The following is a 25,505-nucleotide window of genomic DNA, read 5'->3' on the forward strand; positions in this document are numbered from 1 at the left end:
GCCTGTTAGGAACAATAATGATTATTCTAGTTAGGTTTATTCTAGTTAGGCTCTGTAGATTAGTAAACTAGTGCTATAGCGCATCAGAAAGCTAATCATTAGCTTTCTTGGTAAACCGGTGATTAGCCTTGATTACACCTAAAATCACTTATTATCATGAAAAAGTGTAACAAGACATTACATTTTGCTATTTACTATTTTAATATCGCCCATTATTACTACTTTCAGGCTACGTTAGCTAGCCTCTGAAATGCAGTTTCTGAGATAAGAACTTCTCTCTTTTTAGACATTAACCCCAAATTGCTCTTTCTTTCAACAATTAAAAATAACACCGCACAAGCACAAAGTAATTGAAAGAATATTTGGACGGCTCACTTCTGAGTCACACAGAAGCTCACGACTCTGTGGGTGGATAATAGAGGCAGGAGGACCAGGAGCGGCTATTGTTATGCAGCTGGTCCACTGGACACTCCAACGCTCCCAGTGTAATGACTTGATGGAGGCTATGCAGAGCAAGCCTGGGCACAAGCTAGGATCATATCAATTGTTATGTGCTCTCTCTCTCTCTCTCACTCACTCTCTCGCTCTCTCCCTCTCCCTCTCTCGATGTCACATTATCGCCCACTCTCTCTGACAAGTATTGTTTTCCCGCAGCAGCCCTAGGGTTTGTGACCCGAGTGACGAGGGATAATTTACCCAACAACAGCAATTTCAGATCTTTTTTTTTTTTTTTATAGTGAATAGCTCGCATCTGCTTTCTGAACCTGCTCTTGTTAGTCACAGTTCCCACATAATATCTTCCTCTCACCTGTGTCAGTTCAACACTGCATGCTTTCAGAGAGGACAGAATTGTTTTTTTGCATTGCATAATGTTCCTTCGTTCTTCCTGCTTCTATTGTCAGTCTGACTGTTTTGTTTGTCTGTTCATCCCAGGGACCTCAAGGACCCCAGGGACCAGTTGGGTTCCCTGGACCGAAGGGCCCCCCTGTAAGTATTTACAGTATATGCAATGGACAGTTTCATGTTAAGACGTCTACAGGAAGGCGATGAGGTTCGCAGCCGGTCCCCGAGGCTCATTTTCCACACTCGCACTTTCCTCCCACTTCCCACGGTCTCTGTTGCAAATAACCCTACTTTGCAAACATTATGACTCACAATTGATTAAATTCGAAGAGTTCATGGGGTGCAGTAATACATAGCAATATCCCTAATTCTGCGCGGGGATCATTAGTCTAACTGTTATTGAAGCAGAACCCATTTTCTCACTCCCCAGTCTAGCCAGGAGACAAGTGGTAATTTCCACCTATCGATTTGCGTTTGATTCATAGCTGGTTCTCACCCCTCAGCTGGTGATGCCGCTTCTTTGAATAAAAATAGAACCTGTTATTTTTTTGTTAGTGTTCCAGTAGTCTAAGCTCATTCGCACTGGAAGATTGACTATGTATTAACTTTTCTAGTGGGGGAAATCTTGTTTGTATATTGCGCCCGCAGAGCATTTGCAAGACACTTTGCCAAAACAGAATAACATCTCTTGGAAAAAAAGAAACTGTAATGTCCGGTAATAGAGCCGCCGTAGTGTTGTTATTCACTTTAGATGTGAACTCAGTGTGCCAAGCTGCCGACTGAGCGTGTGTCTCGCTTTCTTCCCCACCAGGGACCACCTGGAAAGGACGGGCTGCCCGGACACCCTGGCCAGCGCGGAGAGACGGTGAGTCCCGCGGACCCCACTTCCCCCCCCCCCCACCCCCCGTCGGAGCTGTCGGGCGCCTGGGCGGCTCCGGTCGGCCGGCTTGGCCAGTCACTTCCCGCCGGGTGTGGGAACATAAGACCCCCCCCCCACATTTCCGCGGCCTCATTTTTCACACCTGGACGGATTCGACTCGCCAAGTCGGCGCGCTTTCACAGCAACCGCGAACCCAGGAGTCTGACACCTCAGTTTCTACCGACACTTTTAATCTGGAATCTAAACAGGAGAAAAAAAAGACCTCGAATTCCATTATGGAAAAATCAAAACATATAAATGTGAATCGGCAGAAGCCTGTGAAACACATTTTTAAGTGCACTAATCTCTCTCAGCACAGTCTTATCTCGCTTCGGTCCCACAAGAATTTCTTTCTCATGCTAATGACTTGTAGTCCGACTATTCGCTGCCATCTACAGGTAAAAGTTGCCAATTAGCCCTCTTTGACTCTCTTTTGTCCAACTTGCCTCTTGATTGCACGACAGATCTGATCTTCCCAATCAGAGAGCCGAACTTCAATTGAATCCCCCCCCCCCCCCGCTCTTATCTCTCTCGCTCTTGTATGCAGGGGATTACAATCAGCGATACAATGTCTCAGTGTGATGCCAAAGAGGCAGACATCTCTAGTAGAGCAGAACGCAAGAGACAAAGCCCTCGTGGACATTGTCTGAGTCTGTCTGCTCCTCCAGTCTCCATTCACACACACACACACACACATACACACACACTACATTCTGTCTCAGTAAATCCAGATGGCTCAGCCCCCCCATCTCGTACAGATGGGATCCAGGGAACCGGGGAACCAGCCCTTTCTGATTGAGCTTCTGTCTCGTTACGTTGGCGGGCTTGTACAGATCCGTCGGAAGGATGCTGAGCTTAGATTGTCCAACCGCAAAGAGGTGTCCTTGTTTAGCGTCGCCTATGCTCAAATAAACGACTCATAAGAATTGAGGTATGACTAAACCAACGGCCATAAAAAAATTGTCGCAGCAGCGCGGGACAGCGGCCCGTGTAACGTCTCCTCGATGCAGTCGCGACGAACGTAACGAGAAACGGCCGTGCTAAATCTGCACCGAAGACGCATTGATAAAGACGTATAGATGCATCCTATGGGAGCTGAGATTTATCTGACAATAAAAAAAGAAACAAAGCAAACTTTGACTCGAGCGCATCGAGTTGCAATCCCCAGCCCTCACCTTCGATTTCTCCGCGCTTTGTATGCATCGGTGCACCTTGGTTTGACAAGGCTCAGAGGGCAATAAATTCTACTAAAAGCTTGACAGATCATCGCCTCTATCATTAAAGCTTCCCCCCCTTTTTCCGCCTGCCTCTTTCCTATAGATAAACATAACACACCAACACACCTCCCCCTTCGCCGCCACCCAAACGACAGCGATAGAGTCTTCATTAAGGTGTTTATGGCAGTGGATTTATGCGCTGACGAACGGCCTCCACCGGCATCCGATATGAGAATTGATCACGGCAATAAACGCGCAAGTCGCACTCGGGGAAGCGCAGATAAAGATTTGACTCGGGTGCGTGTCTCTGAGTCAGGGGCCGACGCTGTAACAGCGCGGCCCAAGGCTTCACCCGCTGAATAATACATCACCATAAATCACGGCGCAAAGCGATCGATAGGCCCCGAGTCATAAGTCACCCAGGATCAGTTTCCCCGAGAGCTGGGGGTTTCGGTTTGGTCGCAGGAAGAAGAGTCGCGAAGTAAACGCGGCAACTCGGCGATCTAGGGGCTTCGGAACATCAAATGAAAATCAGTGGGCAAGTCAAAGTGCAAAGTCGACCGCTGTGCTTCCCTTGCTGTTTGACATCTGTGTGTGTGTGTGTGTGTGTGTGCCAATCAGTCACTGGCATTAATAGAGCTGACCTCACGCTGTCTTAAAACACTACATGCTTTTAGATGCCTTGGAACCCATTCAGCATTCCACAACTCCGATGACAAGGTGGCAGGTTTCACCACGCGAGATCATGAAATGTTTTGTGCCGTTTTCATTTCAATGTAAAAGACAGCCATCGGACCTTCTTACAGCTCCTCCTACTACTTAATACCTGACCGGTCAGCATGGAGTCGGGTTAACGTTTGAAGAACATACAGTCTTTGGACGAGGACTCAAGCCACTGCAGATTGTATTTTTCCGGGCAGACGTTGTCTCGTCCCGGTCCCGTTGTTGAACCAGACCTCACCGTCTGAATCAGCATCCGTATGGAGCAAATCAGCCGCTCGCTGTGCAAGTGAACTGGCAACGTGCAACAAGTTCCCCCGCGACAATTTGGTTTGAGCCGCTGTCCCACAGGAGAACATCCCGCCTTAGAGAAATGCTGACTCTTAAAGGATATTCCCTCTATTTTCGTATGATATTCAGATGGCTTTGGTCCAAAAGAACAGAAATGCATGGTGTAGTTCTTTGGTAGTCGTACAAACCACAGCGAAATGAAGCCGCGGCTAATGCTAAATGGCGTCATCAGGGCAACGGTGACTGAATTTGGGGCAAAATCACTGACATCTAGCATAAAACAAAGAGTTGTTCGTTTAAGGCGATTGGACAAAAAATTAGACAAACATGCCCTAATTGTCCCAATGACTGTCATTCAGTTTGCATTAGCGGTGGCTACATTTGCTTGTGTTTGCATTGTGAGAACCACACTCTAGCTTACAATTTCACCTTGTTTGTCTTTAGTTCAAGTAAGTAATTCATTCTCTCTGGGGGCAAAGCATCTGAATATCCCATCCTAGGTATAAGCCTTTAAGAGGTTTCTGCTTCTTGTCCTTGTCATTGTCCCACATGTACTGAACGATGTCTTGCCCAGTCTGCTTCGTATCCCTTTGTTGCTTGTGTGCTTTGCTAACCTTGTTATTGCAGCAGCCGACCTCTGACCCCTCGGTCACATGATACTTCATCTTACCACTCGGTGGTGAGGTGGTAAGTAAGAGCGAGGTGATAAATGCCTACACGATGTAGCATTTATTGGCATGGCCACTGATGTAAGCACCAAATGGAATTAAAAGGAAATCAAGATTCCTCGTAACAGACTAGGGAACAGCACTTTGAAGATTATCAATATTGGTGATAACTGTCCTGAGTGAAATTCAGTTTGTAAAGGTCAGCACAGAAAACAGACTGCACATCATAAACAACATCATACACACAAGTGGATAATATACTGTACACCACATTGACATGTTAACATTCAGTCCAATCAGTGTAGGTATACATATGTATGTATAATAACGCATACAGCAATGACAGCACAGAAAATACAACGATGACTTTAATATTCACAGTATTGGTGGTGGGGAAAAACTGTAAAACTTTTATAGCATCATTCCAGCATTGGATTTAATTGAATTCAACAAACTGTATCTTATATCATGGATTATGATCATGCTCATATCTCAAAGATATACATAACCCTTAAACCTACCACTGCATATCAGTTTAAACAAATTCATGTCATGTTATGGAATGATCCATCATGGTTTCTTTTCTTCAGTTTTGATAGTTTAGCTCTGTGTTTGTTATGTTTTTCTAAATCGTATTAATTAGACTTTGTGTTCTTCTTCCAGGGATTCCAAGGAAAAACTGGTCCACCCGGCCCGGGAGGAGTTGTTGGGCCCCAGGTAAGCAAAGCTGATTATTAAAGAGCCAATTCAGCCAAAAAAAAAAAAAAACTAATACAGTTAAACATCACCTCACACATACCCCAAATATGTCTTGCACAACATTGTTTGATTCAGAATTACTGAGCGTGAAATTGTCCACTGAGCGATGTCATCTTGAGGTCAATTAAACCTTTGTTGTATTAATTGCTAATCAATGAAATGATGCACATGATAAGTAAACATGGCCCAACACCTGATGTTGTTGTTTAAACTTGCTGTAGACAAGTGAAAGGGGTTAGTCAAATCAAAGTTTTCACTTGGCCTCTATAGTATTAAAGTGAATTATCAATAAAATACCCATTTACATATCACCTGATCTATAGAACAGGGGAAAAGATTTGATGAACTGTCCCCCTGCATTGGCCATATCGTATTTCTTATGTTGGACTGCAACTAACATCCCACCATGCGGCGACATCGTAGGGACCCACTGGAGAGACCGGTCCCGTGGGTGAGAGAGGCCACCCTGGACCCCCAGGCCCACCTGGAGAGCAGGGACTTCCTGGTGCTGCCGGCAAGGAGGGAGCAAAGGTGAGTGGAATGAACACTCACGGTCAACTTGCAATATTCAGCGCTAAAATGGATTTCATATAAGGTCGTCGACAGCTAATGTTCAGTTCAGGGAGAAAATATAGGGGAGAAAGGGGTGAGTTCTGCCAAAAGACCAACTTTTTAAATATTTTGTACTACTCAAACTGTATTAACTACAAAAAAATATTTCCAACAACCTTAAGTATACCTAATAATTATTGTTTGAAATCAATAGACATTTATTTTGCCGTAGTAGCATAAAATTCAAAAAAGTGGCTCATTTTACCCCTCCTCCCCTACTGTGCCTAACAGTTCTGTAGCATCATTTGCTTTAAAAGAGTGGGCACTGCTCTCCTCAAGCACTGCATTAGATTTGCGGCAGTTGCACTGAAGAGAGGGAGGCAAGGAGGCGGACAGAGATAAACAACAGCACTGAGATTTCAACCTGTGCATTCGCAAGCACTGTATGTGATTGGGCCAGCTGTATTCACTATCAGTTATGATTTTGCAAGGCATGCAAGGCTCTAATAGACTACTGGGTTAAAATACAGAAATACAGAAATCTACTGCAACACATTTCACCCTAACACACACCCCTACAAACACCAAATCCCAGAGTCTCCTCATCATGCTGTGCACAGTGCAGTGACTGTGGAATGTGACTGCTGAAGCTACAGTAGCTGAGATTCGAGGAGTGTGTGGCTGAATTCCCTCCCTGGCCCTCCCCGGTTGGCAATCGAGTGCCCATTAAGAACAGACAGCAGCCATTTTGTAGAAGTATGGGCTTTTTCCAAGCCCACCCCAAACTCCCTGGACCACTCAGCAACCCCCCCCCCCCCTCCCTCCCTCCCCTCAACTCCCCGTGTCTCCTACTTTCATTTTCTCCCTGTCTTCCCGAAGCAGACAGTTTAATCAAGTCCGTCGGCTAACTCCCGAGCCCTCCGCCACTCACCCGCCCCGCTCTCCCTCTCCATTCTGCTCAGGCCCCCCCACCCCACCCCCCACCCCCTACATCAGTATGCCAGGGACACTTCGCGGAGGTCTTGGCAGCGGAGCCCAAATCCTCTTATACCTCTCGAGCCCACTCTTCTGTGCCTCCCTGTTTGCAGATAAAGTCAGCCTGCCAATACAAAAGAAAAGAAAGAAGCTTGAAGCAACTTTTTTTTTTTTTTTTTGTCCTGAAGTAAAATGCCCTTGCTTTGGAAATGTGGGGCACAAAATGAACAAGCAAGTAATTGAGGCTGGGCCCCTGGAACAATTGGCACTATTTCTTTCTTGTAGTAGATAGGGTGCAAGGGAACTTTTAGAGCTACTACCGTGGGGATGGGGGTTACATGGGAATAGCTGGAGATGAAAAATAAGCTTTCTCACTCCAATATCATTGCAACCGATGTGCCCATATTGCGTACGTCATTCCTAGCTCTGTCCATTCATTTCCATTGAAAATATCTCTTTTCTCCCGTTGTTAGCATTCTGAGGAAAACCCCTCTTGTTTACCTTTTGAACTTTGGAGTTGCCCTTTAAGCAGCACTCGGCTCCTTATCATTCTAACCTTTCCATCACAAAATTCTGGCGCATAATGTGTCTGAGTTTCCAAGACCAGACGTCTCTGAGTTTCAGCACCACCTCGGTTTACGAACCCACTGAAAATCTACACAGGTTCAACATAAATGCAGCTAACGGCCCATTAAGGTGAACTGTCAGCTGTGTGTTTTTCTTCCCGGTGGGATGCAAAAAATGCCATTAGTATGCATTTGCTTTTCATATGCTTAAACACACATGCATGTAAGCCTACACATTCCACCAGGGGGTGCAGAGCAGGTAGGTGTGCAGCGTCTCTAAGTAGGACGGGAACATTTTGTGAGCTCGGAATTATAAGGTGCCGGCCCTGAGATACCGAACATCAAAGATTCCACTGTCTCAGACTTCCTTTTTTACCTGTTTAACACCAAAACTCAGATAGAACCTCACAATTCCGAGCTCACGTTTTGCTTTTGCAGGGGTTGAATGTGTGACCTTGTGGTTACGGGTCAGTCTGTGACCATGAGGCCGTTCTGCTGTAACAGTAATGAGTCAAGACTGTCTTCTTTTAAACCTCTGCTTTTTGATAAATGCTACATTCAAGCAATAACAAATGAGAGGGAGTGCTATTATGGAGTTACTGTGCCGAGGTCATGGAAACACGGCTTTTTTACAATCGTATTAGTTAACCATACAAGCTTTCTAATTGTATTTTTTCCCTGCAGCAGCAAAAAATTAATTACCCATTACTAAGCAATAAACAAAGTCTTATATTGTAGTTAAAAGCAGTCATAGAACATCTCCAATGACAGTTTTTGGTTGGAAACAAATGTATAAAAATGGAGTTTATTATTATTATTATTATTATGCTACTGTTTTAAGCAACATAGCGTGACTTCTACTAACCGTCCCGTGCTTGATTGTGTCCACAGGGAGACCCCGGACCCCAGGGAACCTCCGGCAAGGACGGCCCCCCGGGTCTTCGAGGCTTCCCCGGAGAGAGAGGTCTACCCGGCGCCACGGTAAAGCCTATTCGTCAAATCTCGCTAGCAGAACGCCGCCGTTCCTATAATTTTTTTTTTTTTTGGGGGGGGGGGGGAATGTTATCTGTTTGTCTCCGTATGCATTATTTACTCAATGAATTATTAAGTGGGAAATGTTGGCAATTAAAGCGCGGGCGGCCGGGAACGAGCGGAGGCTGCCTCTCCAAGGTCAGCCGGCGCTCTCCGCGGGCTGATTGTTTTCCCGCCGCCGTAATTTACTCCCGCAACACAGCCAGAGCCAGCAGAGACTCATTACCCAGACTGCCATGTGTGCTGCCGCGGCCCGCTGGGGAGCTGCACACACACACACACACACACACACACACACACACACACACTGGTATCACTGGCAAACATGCAGGGGACACACACATTGCATGCACCGCACCGGACGGACCTGAGATTTGTGCCTGCGCATACACATAAAGAGAAGGAGACACACACACACACACACACACACAGTGATGAACATGCAGGAACACACACATGCACACACACGTTCAAGTATGCCGAAGACCTGTGCACCCATGCGTATGCGCAAAAAAAAAGAAATGTGATATATAAGAAGAGATATGCAGTAGAAAAAGGCACAGCCACACACACACACACACACACACATTCTCGGTTGTTTATTTCAGCTCTATTATTTTATTGCGCGTTTGATGAGAGGGAAATTGAGGGGGGGAATATATGAGCTGATAAATATCGGGCCCGAACACAGCTGGATAACACCAACAGGCTCTTTGCTCTCTCTCTCTCTCTCTCTCTCTCTCTCTCCTCTCTCTCTCCCCCTCCATCTATCTCTCTCTCTAGCTGTCCACAAGAGCAAAATTCATAAAAAGGGGGAAAAAAAAAATATATATATCTTTTTTGTAAGACGCGGCGTCAATTACCGAGGTAGACGGTCGGACTCTCTTTCTCTCACGTAGCAGGTGGAGTCTCTGACAGGTAGAAAACGTCAATAATAATAACGAGGATATTTCTGGACCGTGTGCTGAAGCCTGTAACGCACTCGCAGCACGCTCCCTGTGATGTACTGTGTCCAGATTTTGATTTTGATTGTGTTTTATGCATTTTGCACAAGCCCCTCACGTCTGTTTTTTGCCCTTGTTCTTCCAGGGTCCAGCAGGTCTGAAGGGAGGAGAGGGGCCCCAAGGTCCGCCCGGCCCTGTTGTAAGTACACCGCTATGAGAGATGCGGTCACCTTTGGGAGATTCACTTTAAAAAAAAAAAAAAAAAGAAATAGAAGAATGTACCTGATGCTGGCCTTATCTTGCTGCTCTTATCTTTGGTATTCTATATTTGGTTTATGTCAGATTTTCAGGTATTAGTTTGTTGGTTCATATTTTGCACAGTAAGCTTGTACAGTATGTGTCGTGGTTTCAAGTTCAGTACAGACCGCTTAACAAAAGCAATGCAAGAACCACTTGAGTCTTCAGTGAGGTCTGCAGTTTAGATGTCAAGCACCAGAGGGCACTTTAAATCCTCTGGACGTCAAACCCTGCAGAATCGCCCTCAGTCTGTCCCCGGCTAACTGCTGGGACCAACCTCACACTTTTTTTTTTTCTCTTTTGACATCACCCACGGGGTGGCTTCGGTCCGTTTCAGGCGACACTCCCAAAGTTGAGGGAGAAAGTTTGATATTTAACTTTGACCCCCACAGGGAAGGTTTGATGAGCACCATTTAAGTGCCTTGATTGAGGACACTGCAATAGTTACTGAGGAAGAGGAGAGCCTAGGACCTGAGAGAAAACAGCACACAGGATATGAACCCACTTCAGCTGCTCACTGAGTCCATGAAAACCAGTTATCCAACATAACAATCATGTTAGAAATGCATTATAGTCTCTATGTCTAGTGCAGCTCATGCCATCTGGTTTCTTTTTTTTTTTTTTTGAACGAATGAATGAATGAATAAATGGAAGCTTGGCCCGACTTCACCCCGTCCCGCGGCACAGAGCGATTTGTCATCGGAGCGATCATGCGCTAGAGTAGCCGGGTATCAAGATTGTTTGCTCCATTGCTTCCTGGCACACACACACACACACACACACACACAACAAAACCACGCAGCCAGTAGAAGGCATCCATATGGTGAGTCACTGTCTAGTCACCCAGACTGCTGCTGCTGATACACATCCCTCGCCTGCGGGGGGGGGGGGGGGGGGCATCTAGGGGTTAGTGTGACATCATGGGCTGTGACTGTACAGTACAGTGGTTTTGTATTCGTAAAGGTGATTTTTGGCGGGGTTTTTTACAGATTTTTACGTGATTTTTACCACGATTAAAAAAAAAGCACAAAATACCAGCTGCTAAAAAAATATGTTTTTTGATTGCAGTTTTAAAAGCTTACATTTAACATTTTAACATACAGTAACATATGGTAGGCTGCAACCAAATACTGTGAGATAGAACTTGTCGAGTCTTAACTTTAGAAACCTTTATTGTTTTTCACATTTCCATGGTGGAACACACTTGTGTTTTTTACACCAATTTTGGCAGCTCCGCGGCTCAGATGAAACTGTCATTTGATTGTGCGTTTGTTTTAAGCGACCCGGCTTCCCGGCAGGGTGGAGTCCTCCGTTTTTAAGCACTGCGATCGACCCCACGATCGGTGTCCCAACACCACCCAGACGGCCAACTTTAGTGTATAAAACGAACCGTACCAGTATCGGTGAGAGACTACATGCGTTCTGGCGGGCGGACATGGTACAAGGTTACGCGGTTCCACACAAACAGACCTCTAATTGAGGCTGTGGGATATGATACATCATGTTCAATGTCCTCTATGAGTTCATTTAAATGATGTGATTGGCAGCAGCAGCAACAATAACAGCCATGTTTGCGCGGTGTAGATTATGATAAAAAGCCAGATGAGCCTCGTGTGTGATGTGTGGGCGTGCGGCTGGAAGCATCACTGACACACTGGCACACTGCAGAGCACAACACATCACTGCTCCTTATGGAGGAGCTGGTTCTGCAATAGATCAACCAGAGGAAAACAAAATACATACAATTACATACAACCCCAGCAAGCATCTGACTGAATATGATATTATGGCATGGTAAAATAAAATAAAAAATCATCATATCATATTTTTAGACTAAAGACATCGATAGCTGATATTTTGGGCCAATATTCAAGATCTTTATGAACATTTTCATGCCAAAAATGACAAGTATTCAGTGTTTCCCCCGGAATGCAATTCTTGTCATTATGGAAAAGCCTCTGAAGCATTTAGACCATCATGGGACACTAAAACCATTGAAACCCCGACTAATGAAATTATTTTAATGTTAGCAGCTCTTTAAAGCAGGGAGACCCACCAAACCTATTCAATGGCAGGGAAATTCTACGTTAGGCTTTTAAATGATTTTTTTTTTTTTTTTTTTTTTTTTTAAATCTAATTGAACAGTTAAACAAACAAAAATTTCATTGCAGATTTGACAGATGATTTAATGTAGCTGTGGTCAGGGAGGAACCTCCATCATATCAGAAGTGGACGACACTGATTGGCTGATATCTGATATGAAATAAAAGGTCAATATCAGCACAATACAGTATATATACACAAACAATACATTGGTCTAATCCTAGATAACAGTGTTGGATAATACATATGGGTATATCAGTGTAACTCTCATTAAATCAAACATTTAGGTCCCTAATTTCACAAAATGATGCAGGCAGGTTCTTGTTTGGGGACCAGGCATCGACCTTCCTTTCCTCCACAGATGCATTTTTCACCTCCATCAATGAGCCGGTCAGAGTGCAGAGAGCCGCGCAGACCTCAGGCTCCCCCCCCCCACCCCCCCACCGCCCCCTCCCCCTCCTCCCTCTCTCGTCTCCACTAATGTCCGACCCGGCCGCGGCAGATAACGCCGGCTGCTTTCAAGGAACAGCGGTGCTTTGATAGGACTTAAAAGCCACCGCCGCTGTGTGGTGCGCCCGCCTTTTTTTTTTTCTTTCTTTCTGTTTTCCTTTTCCAATAGGGCTTTGTGTGTGTCCTGTACGCGTGTGTGTGTGTGTGTGTTCATCCATTAGCACTGGAACTCAGCTGGGTTTTGTTGCTTTGTAAATATCTTAATAGCAATGTTCATTGTTCAGCGTACACAGTTATTTTTATGGGCGGCCTGACAGAAGTGCGAAATGCGTCTCTCAGTCCAGAATGAACAAAACCTGCCTTCTGCCTTTTATTCCTGCTCATCATCTTTTTTCTTTCACGTCCTCCTCCTTGGCTGGCCCTCCCTCCCTTCCCACACACACACACACACACACACAGGGCTCACCAGGTGAGAGAGGTGCTGCTGGTCCAGCCGGTCCAATTGGCCTGTCAGGTAGAACTGGTCCTCAGGGCCCGCCAGGGCCTGCTGGAGAGAAGGGAGCACCTGTAAGTATTTATTTATTTTTTTTCATTTTCAGAATTCCTGTCAGAACTCACAAAATACTTCATCTCAGTGTGTTGTGTTGTGTTATTTTTTCCCAAACATAATGAAAACAAATGTGTTTGCGTCCCCTAGGGCGAGAAAGGCCCTCAAGGTCCAGCTGGTCGCGATGGTGTCCAAGGTCCTGTCGGTCTGCCCGGCCCCGCCGGACCCCAGGGTCCACCCGGAGAGGACGGCGACAAGGTCGGTTCCCCCTCCCTCCCTCCCATTCTCTCTGTCTTTGGCCCAGTTACAACTCCTTTCCCAGCCCTCGAACTGGGCTGCGTTTTTTGGGACCAAAACAGACTGTCGATCAATCTTCATCCCCCACGATCCCGCTCGGGCCATCTGCATCGAAAATATGTCTCTCTCTTCTCCTCGCCGCCGCTTATCCATCTTCATAACCAAAAGCGCCAGGAAACGCAATTAGAGGAGATGTAAAAGTGAAACACTGTCGCTCGTTTCATCTCCCGCAATCATTATGCCCCTTAAGGTTACCATCCAGGCAATCTACTGAGCTGCCAAACATATGTCGCCGCAGAGCTTTTCTATATAATGAGCTCGTCGTTTCCAAAAAAAAAAAAAAATCTTTCACTTACGTCCATAACGAACTCTACATTGTTGTGGATGGAGGCAACATAGCTGCAGAGCTCATAAATACAGATTTGAGTGTTTTCAATGATTTTCCTGTACGCTGCTGACATTTGGAGAAGGAGACGGTGTTTTGACAAGACAATTGTGTGTGTGTGTGTGTGTGTGTGTTTCCCAGGGAGAGGTCGGAGAGCCCGGTCAGAAGGGAAGCAAAGCCGACAAGGGTGAACAGGTGCGTTACCCATCCCACACCCACATTTACAGCAGGGATGCCATCCATAATTCACTATATCTTAATGAACCCCGCACAGTAGCTGGTGATACAACAGATATTGATTCAGCGGAGCGATTCTCTTAAGGGAGATTCCTCCACACCCACCATGCATGTGCTCACATCTCACTACACATTTATCACAATAACAACAAGCTGAGATTCAGTTAAGTATCACTGAAACACATAAAATACTAATAATGAGGGAAAAAATACAGAAAAGATAGAATAATATAAAAGATATATTGGTTTTACAGTTTTAAGATAACTGTTTCTTCGTTTGTGTTCAGGGTCCTCCTGGTCCAGCCGGTCTTCAAGGTCCCATTGGTGCCCCAGGTCCCGCTGTAAGTACAACTGTCTAATGGTCTAATGGTCTAATGGTAGCTGGTCTAATCTAAATGTAAAACGCATCAGTTCCAGTACACCAGAGGATTTTTCCCGGGAAAGACCAACCAGAATCCGGGTGTTTAGAACAGCAAATGTAAAAGCGTGTTTTGGCCATAGTGGAGATATGTGCGTGTGTGTGGGTCCTCAGGGAGGCGACGGAGAGCCCGGTCCCAGGGGTCAGCAGGGTATGTTCGGACAGAAGGGAGATGAGGGCGCCAGAGGCTTCCCTGGACCCCCCGGTCCCATCGGTCTGCAGGTTAGTACCGTGCACACACACACACACAGCAAGCACACTATACAAATACAGTACATACAATGAGTGTGGAACAGTAAATGTGTATTAGCTGGTTGATCCTGAAGGGTTTTAAGGGGTGGGAGGGGCTCAAGCTAAAGGGGAGGAGCTTGTTTATGACCCAGAAAAAATACTTTGAGCTGAATACAGGGGAAAACAACAAACCAAAAGAGGAATAGATTAGAAGTTCATCCTTCCACCAAATCTACTGAGCTTGTAGACGAAAGATGAAAATATTACATAGGTTACCTTTAATTTCAGCTTTTTTCCTGAAAAGACACCTAATCCTAACATAACTTGCATCATCAACTTTAACAATATTATGATATAAACTATGAATAAAAAGGTCATTCCTGGTTATATAATACAATCAGATGAGTGTATCGTACAACAAAACTCTGATGTCTCTCAACCAGCTAGTTACCAAACTATTCACTGTAACTTCAGACAGCAGTAAGCATGCAGTAACAAGAGGGACTTACCGGTACTCAACAGCTACATCTATAGATGTTTTCTACTTAGCTGTATCAGCTGTATGTACACCATTAAAGCTATACAACTGTGGACATCTTGCAAAAGCGAGAAAAATGCTCTCCTTTTCATCAGTAGCATCACAGCTGCATTACACTGGCATTCATCGCACGCCACGCTACAGTGCAACCAAAGTCGGGCACAAACACACACACACACTCTCACATTCATTTGGTGTGATCTACTTTAATTGGATCCGTGGTGCGTATTGTATTGTAACCCGGCTCCGGCACCCGATGATCACACCTCTCACGTCCATTCACCGCCACGGCCAAGCCAAGGCCAGCGAAGACTCTCTCTCAACAAAACCGTCCGCGGTAAACGTCCACTCTGCCTCTCCCTCCTCATAAAAAAAGCCTCCATGAGCAAAGAACAAAGAGTGTCGCCGAGCGCTTTAGCACCAGGCGCGAACTTGAATGTCGAATTCCTGCTGTTTGATATGCAAAGTTCGATGTCTTTCAGAAGTATGTGCTCAAGTGCGCTCTTGCCATGCCCGTCCAAAGACACTGTAGAGGCCGGCTTTGATATAAGGATCATTTGAAGGGCAGGCACAAAAATAATGAGATTCTACAGTAGGAGAAGTGCGCACAGTATTAGTAATTAACTGTTTTATTAGTAATCAACCCCTTAAGCTAAACATGTTAAGAGTTGACCGCAGAGATCGGGGTCATTGTCTTGATGCAATTACGTAGAGTACTGCTCATCGTTCCAAGGTACCATCCCATCTCCGCGCGATTGTATTCAATGGATTTTTAATTGGGTGTAATTCACTTCCCATCGCGATTCCATTAATCGCGCGGACTGACCTGCTCCAGCAGTCGGTTCCTCGTCGAGCCCATTTACCACGCCGCATAATTAGCAGCGCCGCTAACGATCTCCGACTGGAGGAGACCTCTGCACTTGATGAGATTTCTCAGCACGGGGAGGAATCAGCATGCAGCCACGCGCGCACACGGCCAAACGCTTACAAGAACATCAGCAGAGCGGCACACACAGCCTCTCGTGCGTGCACACGCACACACACACACACACACACACACGCACACACACCGCACACGCACGTGGAGTCTGCAAAGAGTCTGCCTCCTCCCTGGGGTGTGTGGGTATTTGAGGAAGATAGGCCGGTGTAAGCGCAAGTAAATAGCAGGAGGAATGAAAAATTCTTTGATCTCCTCCTTCCCCACCCTACACCTTAACGCTGATGACAAACCGGCGGTTGCGGCAAGAACGCGCACACACACACACACACACACACACACACGAGGCGAAGCCAGGTGCAGCAATTCAACCGCGGCAATTAACGGTAGAAATGTCAGGGATCAAAGGCACGTATGAGGGCTTGACCGCGCCGCTCATTTGACATGCACGGGGGGGGCAAGCCGGATCTACGTCCGCACCTTCTGAGCGGAGACCAACAAGCCGCCGGCTACAGAAAGGGGAAGCGAACCGAAAAAGGAGTGACGGAAAAGGATTGTGTCTCTTTGCGATGAGCGATTGCGCCGTTTCTGACGTCTTTTGAACCTGCGAGTGACAGGTCCGTCGCCCCGGAGCCGGGGATCGCAGAATAAAACGATCTCGGGCTCAAAAGGAAACCTAAATCAGACAGTGTACAGTGTACAGTGTTACACTTTAGGTATTTAGCGGATGTTTTTGTCCACAGAGACTTACCGTAAGGGGTTGCAACAGTAGAGTAAGCTTAGAAGGTTAGAAGCAAGTCACACGGAAGGATTTAGGGAGGCTGAGTACAAGTTGGACCTCAACATTCTGAGGCCAAATAGAGCACCAAGGAAACCCAGCTAAAGGGAACTGCACTAGTCTACAATGGAGCTGACTAGAGCTTGGCCTTGGAGCTGGTCCATGGTGTGGAGACGTCTGATATAACACTTCCCCACCACCACTATCTCGACTACTCTTACGGGTCTGCTTTAGAAAGTCGGCTGTTCGGTGTTTTTAATGCAGTTGCCTCACTGCTTCTCACACCTCCTTTGAAGAGTTCTTTTGAAATGTTTGGTGTGTGTTCAAAAGATCCAAATCACTGCTTCTGCCAGCGAGTGTACTACCACTCTCTTCTGTCTATCCACCCAAGGTTGCTGTTTTTGTGAGTCTGTGGCACGTACGATAGTAGCAGACGTCTTGACAAGACCTTTCTTCCCTTTCAGAAATTCCCCGTTAAACAGACAATTCTATCAACACACCGCAGTTAAAACACAGCTTCAAGCGATTCATATGCGCATGCTCTGGACCACGGATATTTAATATTTCACTGCGTCGCCGCCATGTCTTCAACAATCAGCAAGTGTGTTAGCTGTCCAATTAAATCTCAAGCAGGAACAGCTGTTGCAAGTACAGTTTACAGCACAAACAAATTTAAATCATTAAGAACGCCATTGCTTATTCATGCAACGGCACCTTGTGCTTGTAACACAATTATTTTCTTCACCGATGATATAATTGTTTATTCGTCTGTCTTGTCCTTAGGGTCTTCCCGGACCTCCAGGCGAGAAGGGAGAGAACGGCGACGTTGGCCCTATGGTAAGAAGCGCATTTGCTTTTTGATAGCGCTCTCTTAATAGTTTCATACATTTTAACAACACAGGTTTTTCATTTGGAGTTGCCTCCTGTCTGACCGTCTACTTTCCTGTTTCCCCTTTCTACAGGGCCCTCCTGGTCCCCCTGGTCCCAGAGGTCCTCAGGGTCCCAGTGGAGCTGATGTACGTACCGCCCGTTGATAACAAACGGGCACATATTGAAAACATAACTGTACGTACCTCCCCTGGACGATGACTCATCTCTTCTGTATTTCCAGGGTGCGCAAGGTCCTCCGGGCGGTGTGGGCGGCATGGGATCCGTGGGTGAGAAGGTAAGAATCGGAGCGCGGCACCCCGGGGCGATCCGGCCGGGCCGATGCCGGGACTGAAATACCGCGGGCCGACCCCCGACTCCCCGTCCCTCTATTATCACCGGGAGTCTGTTCATTTCGTACGCCCAGCCTTTTTGTCTGAGTTAGTGCTTTGACACTATTAATGTCTATTTTACAACGCTTCCAACAAGATTCGTCCATTTTACAGCCATTTGGCAGACGGCTGCACTATAAATACTTAATGCTGTACCCCGGCTGCTGAAATGACTCTGGAATATGAAACAGAGAGGGCTCGCAGCACTTTGAGAGGGCACCCAGGATACAGTGGCTCTTTACACCTTTGGTAATAGCACCAATCAACTAAAATGATAGACCCTGATGTTTCCACACAGTAGACTTTAAGAAGCTTGCCTAATAAATCATCAGTGTGACTCATCAGTATGACTTTTGTTGTTAAAACTCATCATAAGTCATCTGTGATTTTTTTCTTAACTTAGTATCAGCTGAGCTAAATGCATTTATTTAAAATGTATTTCAAGAAATCAATTCTCTAATGTTATTTATCTATTATGGGGAAAAAACATTATTATCTGAAGTTTATCATTCAGTTTTTAAAATAAAGAAGATCGAGTGTCAAGTTACCTGCTGTTATTGAGATGTACTGTTGATCAGCCATGCTAGCAGTTAACAGTTATTTTGTTACATACTTTTTTTCAAATGGTGCATCTGATTTTAGAAACTCCATATATGAGGGAGAAGGTTCATCCGTCCACACACTGACATTTCTCTCATCACAGGGTGAGCAAGGTGAGGCTGGAAACCCAGGATCACCCGGAGAGCCTGGTACTGGAGTAAGTTAGCATCTCTGTGTTTTTTTGTTTGCTAAATGTGTCTAGCTAAATCTGTATTGCAATGTGTCTGTATGTTTGCGTGTGTACTTCCCATACATACACTGCCCATATGCGTACATTTCATATGTATTGTACAAACACCTAGCATGAATTGCTGTATCACTTGATGAAAATGTAAAAAGGGGTCGTTAAATATTTCTAGGGCTAGTCCCAGGAAAACAGTCGGCTAATATATAAGGCACATATAGAGCAAAATCTCCTCTAACAAGAAGATTTTTTCTCAGCAGAGTGACATTGTGTATTCATCAGAGTGAATCTAATTGTCCCTCACGTCGAGGCCGCTAGTTTGCCTCAGCATGGCTCTCCTGCCTAGCGCCCCATGTCCACACGGCCTGCCAAATTGAGTCTCTTCCCAGACTCTTAAGACATAATTACCAGGAGGATACGCCTGCTGCTTCTGTCCCAAAGAACAATGACTGCAGCCGCCGTGAAGCCAGTTAGCTTCCTTCAAAACACCAGCCACCCACTCGTCTGAGTAGGGCTTTTAGCTGTGATTTGCCCTGTTTTCGGTAGCTACAATGTGGCAGTACTGAGGGACTTTTTGGATTGTTCTAAGTATAGTATAATAAGTATAATTTGAACTCCAAACATCTACACAGCCAGTGATTTTGATTTTGATTGATTGTATATTAATTTACCATATCCATATTCACGCTCGTGTCAGCCCCAGACAGAGACGTATGACAATTTGATGAGCTATTATTTTTTAAAGCTTTCACCCCATCACACATCATTGATGTCTCTATTAGCTCCGCTGCCCTATTTGTCATTACTGGAGCTACAACAACAGATTGGAAAGATGGCCCATCTCCAGTGGGAGTGGCAGAGGAACGTGCTTACCAGCATGCACAATGTCTCCTGCTTGTTCCATGTCGTTTAGCATCCTTGAGGTTCCCAAAATCTGTCTGCAGCAAAAGGTCCCAGTCAAGGGCCCGCTGCCTCTCAGATTGCTGTTTTAACATTTAAATGTTACATTTAGCATTTAAAGGTGCTACATGTGGCATTTTAAAATCACTGAATCATTCATATTTAGACATTTGTATAATTACTGCGAACAAACGAAGGGAGATTGCTTTATGGCACAAAAACAGGAAGAGGGCGCTGTTTTTCCAGCACAAACAGAGCTAAAGCTTTCAGAGTTTCTGGCAATGGCAGATGATAAAAGGAAAAGTCACTCCCAACATGTTTATCCTCTTCAGGGAGGGGGAGGGGACAGAAAGCAACGGGGCTTATGGGAAATGCGGTCTTAATTTGGAGAAGCACTAGCACTAACAATACCACTGGTGTGAGATAGAGGCTTCCAATCGTCTCATTTGTTATACCAAGGTATGATGATACTGTGTATTGATGCTTAAAAATGCCACACACAGCGGCTTTAACATAAAGTTGTCCCTCTGTGTCAGGACTGTAGAGGCTCAGTACTACAGTATCTAGGAACTCAGAGAGCTGAGAAACACATCTAGATTTCTCAGATGTCTTATTTCACATCAACAACTTTGACCGTAAAGACTTTCTGTGCTCCCTTGCCGTCCTCTATTACGCACACCGAGAACAGCTTTGGATCCAATTTCCCTCGGTTCAGCGCTCGACTCCCTAGAAAAAAAACTGATGTATCCAACGCCCCCCCCCCCCCTCCCTCCACAGGGACCTAAAGGTGAGAGAGGAGAGAAGGGAGAGGCCGGACCCCCCGGAGCTGCCGGACCCGCCGGCGCCAAAGGACCCCCCGGAGACGACGGCCCCAAGGGCAACCCGGTAAGTCCGCCCGAACGACTCCCAAACTCGGCGAAGGCTGTTTTCCGGCACTCAGTCACGCCGGCTCAAAAAAGCACCGCTTTAAAAGAAACGTCCCCCCCATCAGCCTGGAGGCAGGCAATTTTATCCTCCAACATATTTAAGAGCTAAAAAGCCTTTTTATTGAGGGAGATTATATTTTATTCCAATATGGTAATGGAACGCAGTGAGTGCTGCACTGATGGATTTGTAACATCATCATTAAGTCTACAAAATTGCCTTCAACAGTTACAACCAGGCACACAAGTACTAAATCACTGTCTAAATTACTAACTATATCCATATACCTGTATCCAAGGAGATTATAACTCCACACCAGCGCTTTAGGTTTCTGACGCATTTTCTTTCCCCCCCTTCCTCTAAAAGGGACCCGTCGGATTCCCCGGAGACCCCGGTCCCCCTGGAGAGCCCGGCGTCGCTGTAAGTATGGGGTCTTTGAGCAGCATTACCACCCAAACAGGCCGACGTGTGCGGGAAATGAGCAAAATGGTGGCAATATGGTTATAAAGACATTTTAATAATCTAACATGCATCTCTCTCCTGTACAGGGTACTGATGGAGGAGCGGGAGAGAAGGGAGAGGATGGTGAAGCCGGTCAGCCGGTGAGTTCAACAGACAGTATGAGTTTACAGTATATCATGTTTTCAGCTCACTCGAGGGGTTCTTCATACTGTGATGTAATTCCACCATCAACTAGTTTGTTAATGTGTGTGAACAGCCCTTGTTCAAATTAACTTTTCTAAGTATAATTGCCCACCACATATTTTGCCCCGCAGTAAAAGCTGTAAGCTTATATCTACCGAGTAAATAATTTACACTGCAACATATTAAATCATGATATTTACCTCACACACTTGGGTGTTGGGTGAATGGACTTATCCACTTTACAGATTCATAAAGTGCGATTAGCAATAGGCAAACAGCACCGCGCCGGCCCTACAATGCTTTTTAGCATTTATGAATGTAAATTAGTTTTTATCAGCGCCAAAGAAAAACAAAGCAAGTCTGTTATTTATTTCCTGGATGTAATATATTTGAAGAGTGGATTTTTTATTTTTTGTTTGTTTGCGTACACTGATTGCTTTTCGCCGGAGACTCTCTGCAGAGAAGAAGTGTGTTTAGAAGTTCTATTAAAACATGAAGTTTCCCCCGCGACGGCTCGGTGAAGTTCGACTTTGACGGGGAAAAAAAACCAAAAAAAAAAACCACATATCCCACTCTATGATTAGTATTTGAGTGTTTCAATGCACTGAACCCATCACACAGCTGAATAACCCTGCAAATTCCCTTCCACTCAAATGATATCCTCTGCTTTCTCTTTTCAATATTGTCAAATATTTGCCTATGCAAATGTCGAAAAATGGGTTTGATTGCCCACAATTAACTGGGAGATAATTGGATGAAACTGTCTACGCACCGTTTCAGACTCATCCCGCTTGTTTTCCGGTGTAACTTTTTTTTTTTTTTTTTTTTTTTTTTGGGGGGGGGATTATCTTCTGTTTGAATGTTTGTCTAAATGTTTTCGCGGGGGATAATGAGGGGTTTTCATGAGGCTCGCCGCGTCCTCGTCAAAATCCATCTCATCACCGAGCCTTTGTTAAGCCTTGAAGTATTGCGCTGTGGTTTTTTTAACAACAAATCCTGTTTCCTTGTTTTCAGGGACCGCCGGGTCCATCAGGGGAAGCCGGCCCACCCGGACCACCTGGCAAGAGAGTAAGTCTGAAACCACGTTGCTTTTTCTGTATTTTTCCCCCCCGATTGTATTCATCACATGTAAGCCTACACTGATAATGGAAGACGGAGCAGATTAGCACAAGGCCGCTTCACAATTTGCTTTTGATTTTCCTGTCACATTGGGTCATCATGTTTTCTTAAAACGTCACATTATTTCACATTCCTATCTGTTGAAAACTTACGATTCCTCTTTGTTGATGTTTCACTACAAGATCGGTTCTGATTTGATATGAGATCTCTCGTTGACCGAGGCTTTAGACCATAATCCACACGCCCCATGTGAAATGTATTAGCCCTATTAGAACATGGAGGAAGGGAGTGTGCATCCTTAGCACCACGGCTCACTGCGACAGCCCCTACTCAACAGCTCAATCTCGGCAGCGACGCAGGAGAGTTTCATTTTCATTAAAAGCCGAGAGGGGAAAACAAAGCGGGAGATTTGAGGGGTCAAGGCGTCGAGAGAAGAAAAGCCGCCTCGGAGCCGACCGAGAAACGCACGTCAGGATGTGAAAATCATTTTATTAATTTTTTTTTTTTTTTTTCTCTCTCTTGAGCGAGAAATTGAAAAGGCTTACTTAAAAAAAAAAAAAAAAAAAAAAAAAAAAAAGAGAGAGAAGAAAGCTGCGGGCTCCAAACTCATTTATCTGCCTGTGGCGGCGGGAAGAGAGAGAGGGAGAGGAGAGAGATCTAGCCAGTCTGACACGTTATTGATCCGCCGCCGCTCGCCCTGACAGCCGCCGCAAAAACAAAGGCGCGACACGGACGCGGCAAAGTTGTTAGAGGACAAGAAGGGGGGGCGGGGGGTGGGGGGGGTGCTGTTATTGTCAGGGCAATAACCCCGAAACATGTTGTCATTAGTGCCTCCATCGGCGGCTGTCATCCTTTGGTGGACCGGACACGCGTTAACATAGGAACTGCGCATTTCTTAAGTTCTTAAGGTAACACAGAGAAGATTCGACCATGTTGCCACGGTGACCGTTCTTCATTCGGTGTTTGCGGGCGGAGATCCGGCCCGTAAGGTCGAGATATATCTGAGGGAAATATCAGAGCCTGGCGGGCCGCTGTTTGAATGCGCAGATTCCAGGCGGAGCGTTAACATATCTCCAATATGGCAAGGGGGGGGGGGGGTTTGGGCGCTCAAAGTCCACATGAAAACGACTCGCTATTCTCCTGTACTTCAAAAAAAAAAGTCCCAGTCTCGAGTGACTGGGCGCATTTTTCAAAGAGCGACTCCGCGGCTCGGTCCGACGGGAAAACGCATGTCATGCATTTTTAAACCGGGGGGGGGGGTTGATTACTTTTCTAACACGCCCCCGGTGAAATTGACATTCCGGGTATTTAGCACGTGTATCAGCATATGCGGTACCTAAACGGCCCCGGGAGATTAATGTAAGGAAAAAAAGGCTATTTTATCCCACGCGCGGGTCTTTAATCGCTTACAACAAAAAAAACAAAAAAAGGGGTGGGGGGGGGGGACCCGAGATGATCCCTGCAACTCCCCGACAGGCCGCCTTCCATGAATACCTAATTCCCACGGCTGGAGTTGTTCCGCATCCGCCCTCCTGTTATTTTGCCGCCTCAGCGTTTCTCCCCACAGCAACTTGAAACAATCCTTAAAATCTCTCTGTAGCTCTGCCTCCGAGTCAATTCGATTCGTTCTTTATATTGTGTTATCTTACGTCTTAATGTGGGATTTATTCAACTTTGACTCTCTGAAAAAAGCGGTATGGACTAACCTATTCATCTCATCTGGCTGTAATTATATTCTGGCACAGGTTACTCTCTTTAATCCTTTCCCAGCAACCGGTAATGACTTCTCTCACCCGGAGCCACACTAATAAACTTTAAGCAGGCCCGACGCTGTACAGGCAGCAGACAGGCGCTCCGGCAACCTTGACAGGAGGATCACACTTACGCAGCGACTCCAGTGATATTGTGCTGCAACAGGAATGGCCCTTTGTGCTCATCAAGAGCTGTCCTCTTCAGCGCCTCCGTAAGAGGCAGAGAAGATGAAAGCTCAAAAGACAGAGAGGAGAGCTCGCATTAGAGGCTCTCAGTCGATAGCACTCAGGCCAGCAGCCGAGGGGGGGCCAGATCAGAGACGGGGGGGGGGGTTGGAGTTGAAAGAAACGTGTGTATACGCATGTGTGGGCCCGGGGACCGAGAAACGGAACCAACAACAACAACACACACACACGACTCCACACACACAGCCGAGGAGGCGGTGGACTTTCAAGGACAAGCCGATTATCAAGCCTGGAGAGGAGAGGATTCCGTACGAGTTCTGATGAAAAACCACGCGGGACACGGCAAAGAGGGCCGGGGGAGGCGAGCCCGGGCGGCATCCCCGGGCTTTCGGCGCTGATTAGGTCTCTTTGTTCCAGAGCTGAAGCTTTTGTACAGGATGAAAGACGCTAGATTGTAATTGGACCGACCGATGAGGCCAGAAAGGCATGTTTAATAGTGTGTTTGACGTCCAGAATTGTCCTCTCGCACACAAACACCTTTGCGCACACGCAGATAGTACAGATAGTGAGTGTGTGTGTGTGTGTGTGTGTGTGTGTGTGTGTGTGCGAAATGCTAAAGCGATGTCCTGTCCTTCTCCCCCCCCCCCCCCCAGGGACCTCCGGGGGCCGCCGGTGCAGAGGGCAGGCAAGGAGAGAAGGGCGCCAAGGTAACGGAATCAATTCATCCCTCGCAACAGTAGAGCCGTCTCAGCAAGTCCCTCGACTGCCCCCCCCCCACTCCCACCCACCCCCCCACCCCCCCTCCCCCCTTCTCTTTCTCCTCCCCGTCCCGCTCTTTAAATTAAAAGCACAAAAAAACACAGGAGACGTTTCCACCTCCACATCAGATGGAAATTTATGGACGCGGCCTATATGAGTAGGACTAAACTCCGGTGGTTAGGGTTAGGGTTCAAGTTCTGTTGCTTTGTGCACGGGGGGGGGGGATCAGATATCATCAGATGGGTTATATGAATCTGATTAGCTACAATGAGATTTGCCACTTTTGTTATTTACACAAACCAGAATGATAATTACTGTCGAGCTAATCCAGCAATTACATGGGTTTTCCCTTATAGAAGAATGTAAAACTTTCCCATACACTGCCTTCTTTTATATATTTTAATTTGTAAGGTGAACACCATTAATGAAAGACTACATTCAGGTGTTTTGTCCTGTTCTTGAAACCTCCAAAAC

At 46.0% G+C, this 25,505-nt stretch overlaps 1 protein-coding gene across 1 annotated transcript in view; it reads left to right on the top strand.

Moving 5' to 3' along the window:
* The window catches only part of LOC139665373 (collagen alpha-1(XI) chain), a 60,059-nt gene that overhangs the window by 25,255 nt on the left and 9,299 nt on the right, over positions 1-25,505 (top strand). The window contains exons 29-48 of the mRNA XM_071544372.1: positions 934-987; positions 1,655-1,708; positions 5,322-5,375; positions 5,841-5,948; positions 8,402-8,491; positions 9,632-9,685; positions 12,796-12,903; positions 13,034-13,141; positions 13,707-13,760; positions 14,090-14,143; positions 14,335-14,442; positions 17,488-17,541; positions 17,667-17,720; positions 17,816-17,869; positions 18,667-18,720; positions 20,425-20,532; positions 20,938-20,991; positions 21,120-21,173; positions 22,231-22,284; positions 24,926-24,979. Coding sequence (XP_071400473.1) covers positions 934-987; positions 1,655-1,708; positions 5,322-5,375; positions 5,841-5,948; positions 8,402-8,491; positions 9,632-9,685; positions 12,796-12,903; positions 13,034-13,141; positions 13,707-13,760; positions 14,090-14,143; positions 14,335-14,442; positions 17,488-17,541; positions 17,667-17,720; positions 17,816-17,869; positions 18,667-18,720; positions 20,425-20,532; positions 20,938-20,991; positions 21,120-21,173; positions 22,231-22,284; positions 24,926-24,979 — 1,386 coding nt within the window. The remainder of the gene's footprint in view (positions 1-933; positions 988-1,654; positions 1,709-5,321; positions 5,376-5,840; positions 5,949-8,401; positions 8,492-9,631; positions 9,686-12,795; positions 12,904-13,033; positions 13,142-13,706; positions 13,761-14,089; positions 14,144-14,334; positions 14,443-17,487; positions 17,542-17,666; positions 17,721-17,815; positions 17,870-18,666; positions 18,721-20,424; positions 20,533-20,937; positions 20,992-21,119; positions 21,174-22,230; positions 22,285-24,925; positions 24,980-25,505) is intronic.

The sequence above is a fragment of the Centroberyx affinis genome, unplaced genomic scaffold (assembly GCF_046629955.1).
Source record: "Centroberyx affinis isolate AG114_WGS23_722 - 3 ecotype Tasmania unplaced genomic scaffold, CSIRO-AGI_Caff_v1 ptg004550l_1, whole genome shotgun sequence".
NCBI lineage: Eukaryota > Metazoa > Chordata > Actinopteri > Beryciformes > Berycidae > Centroberyx > Centroberyx affinis.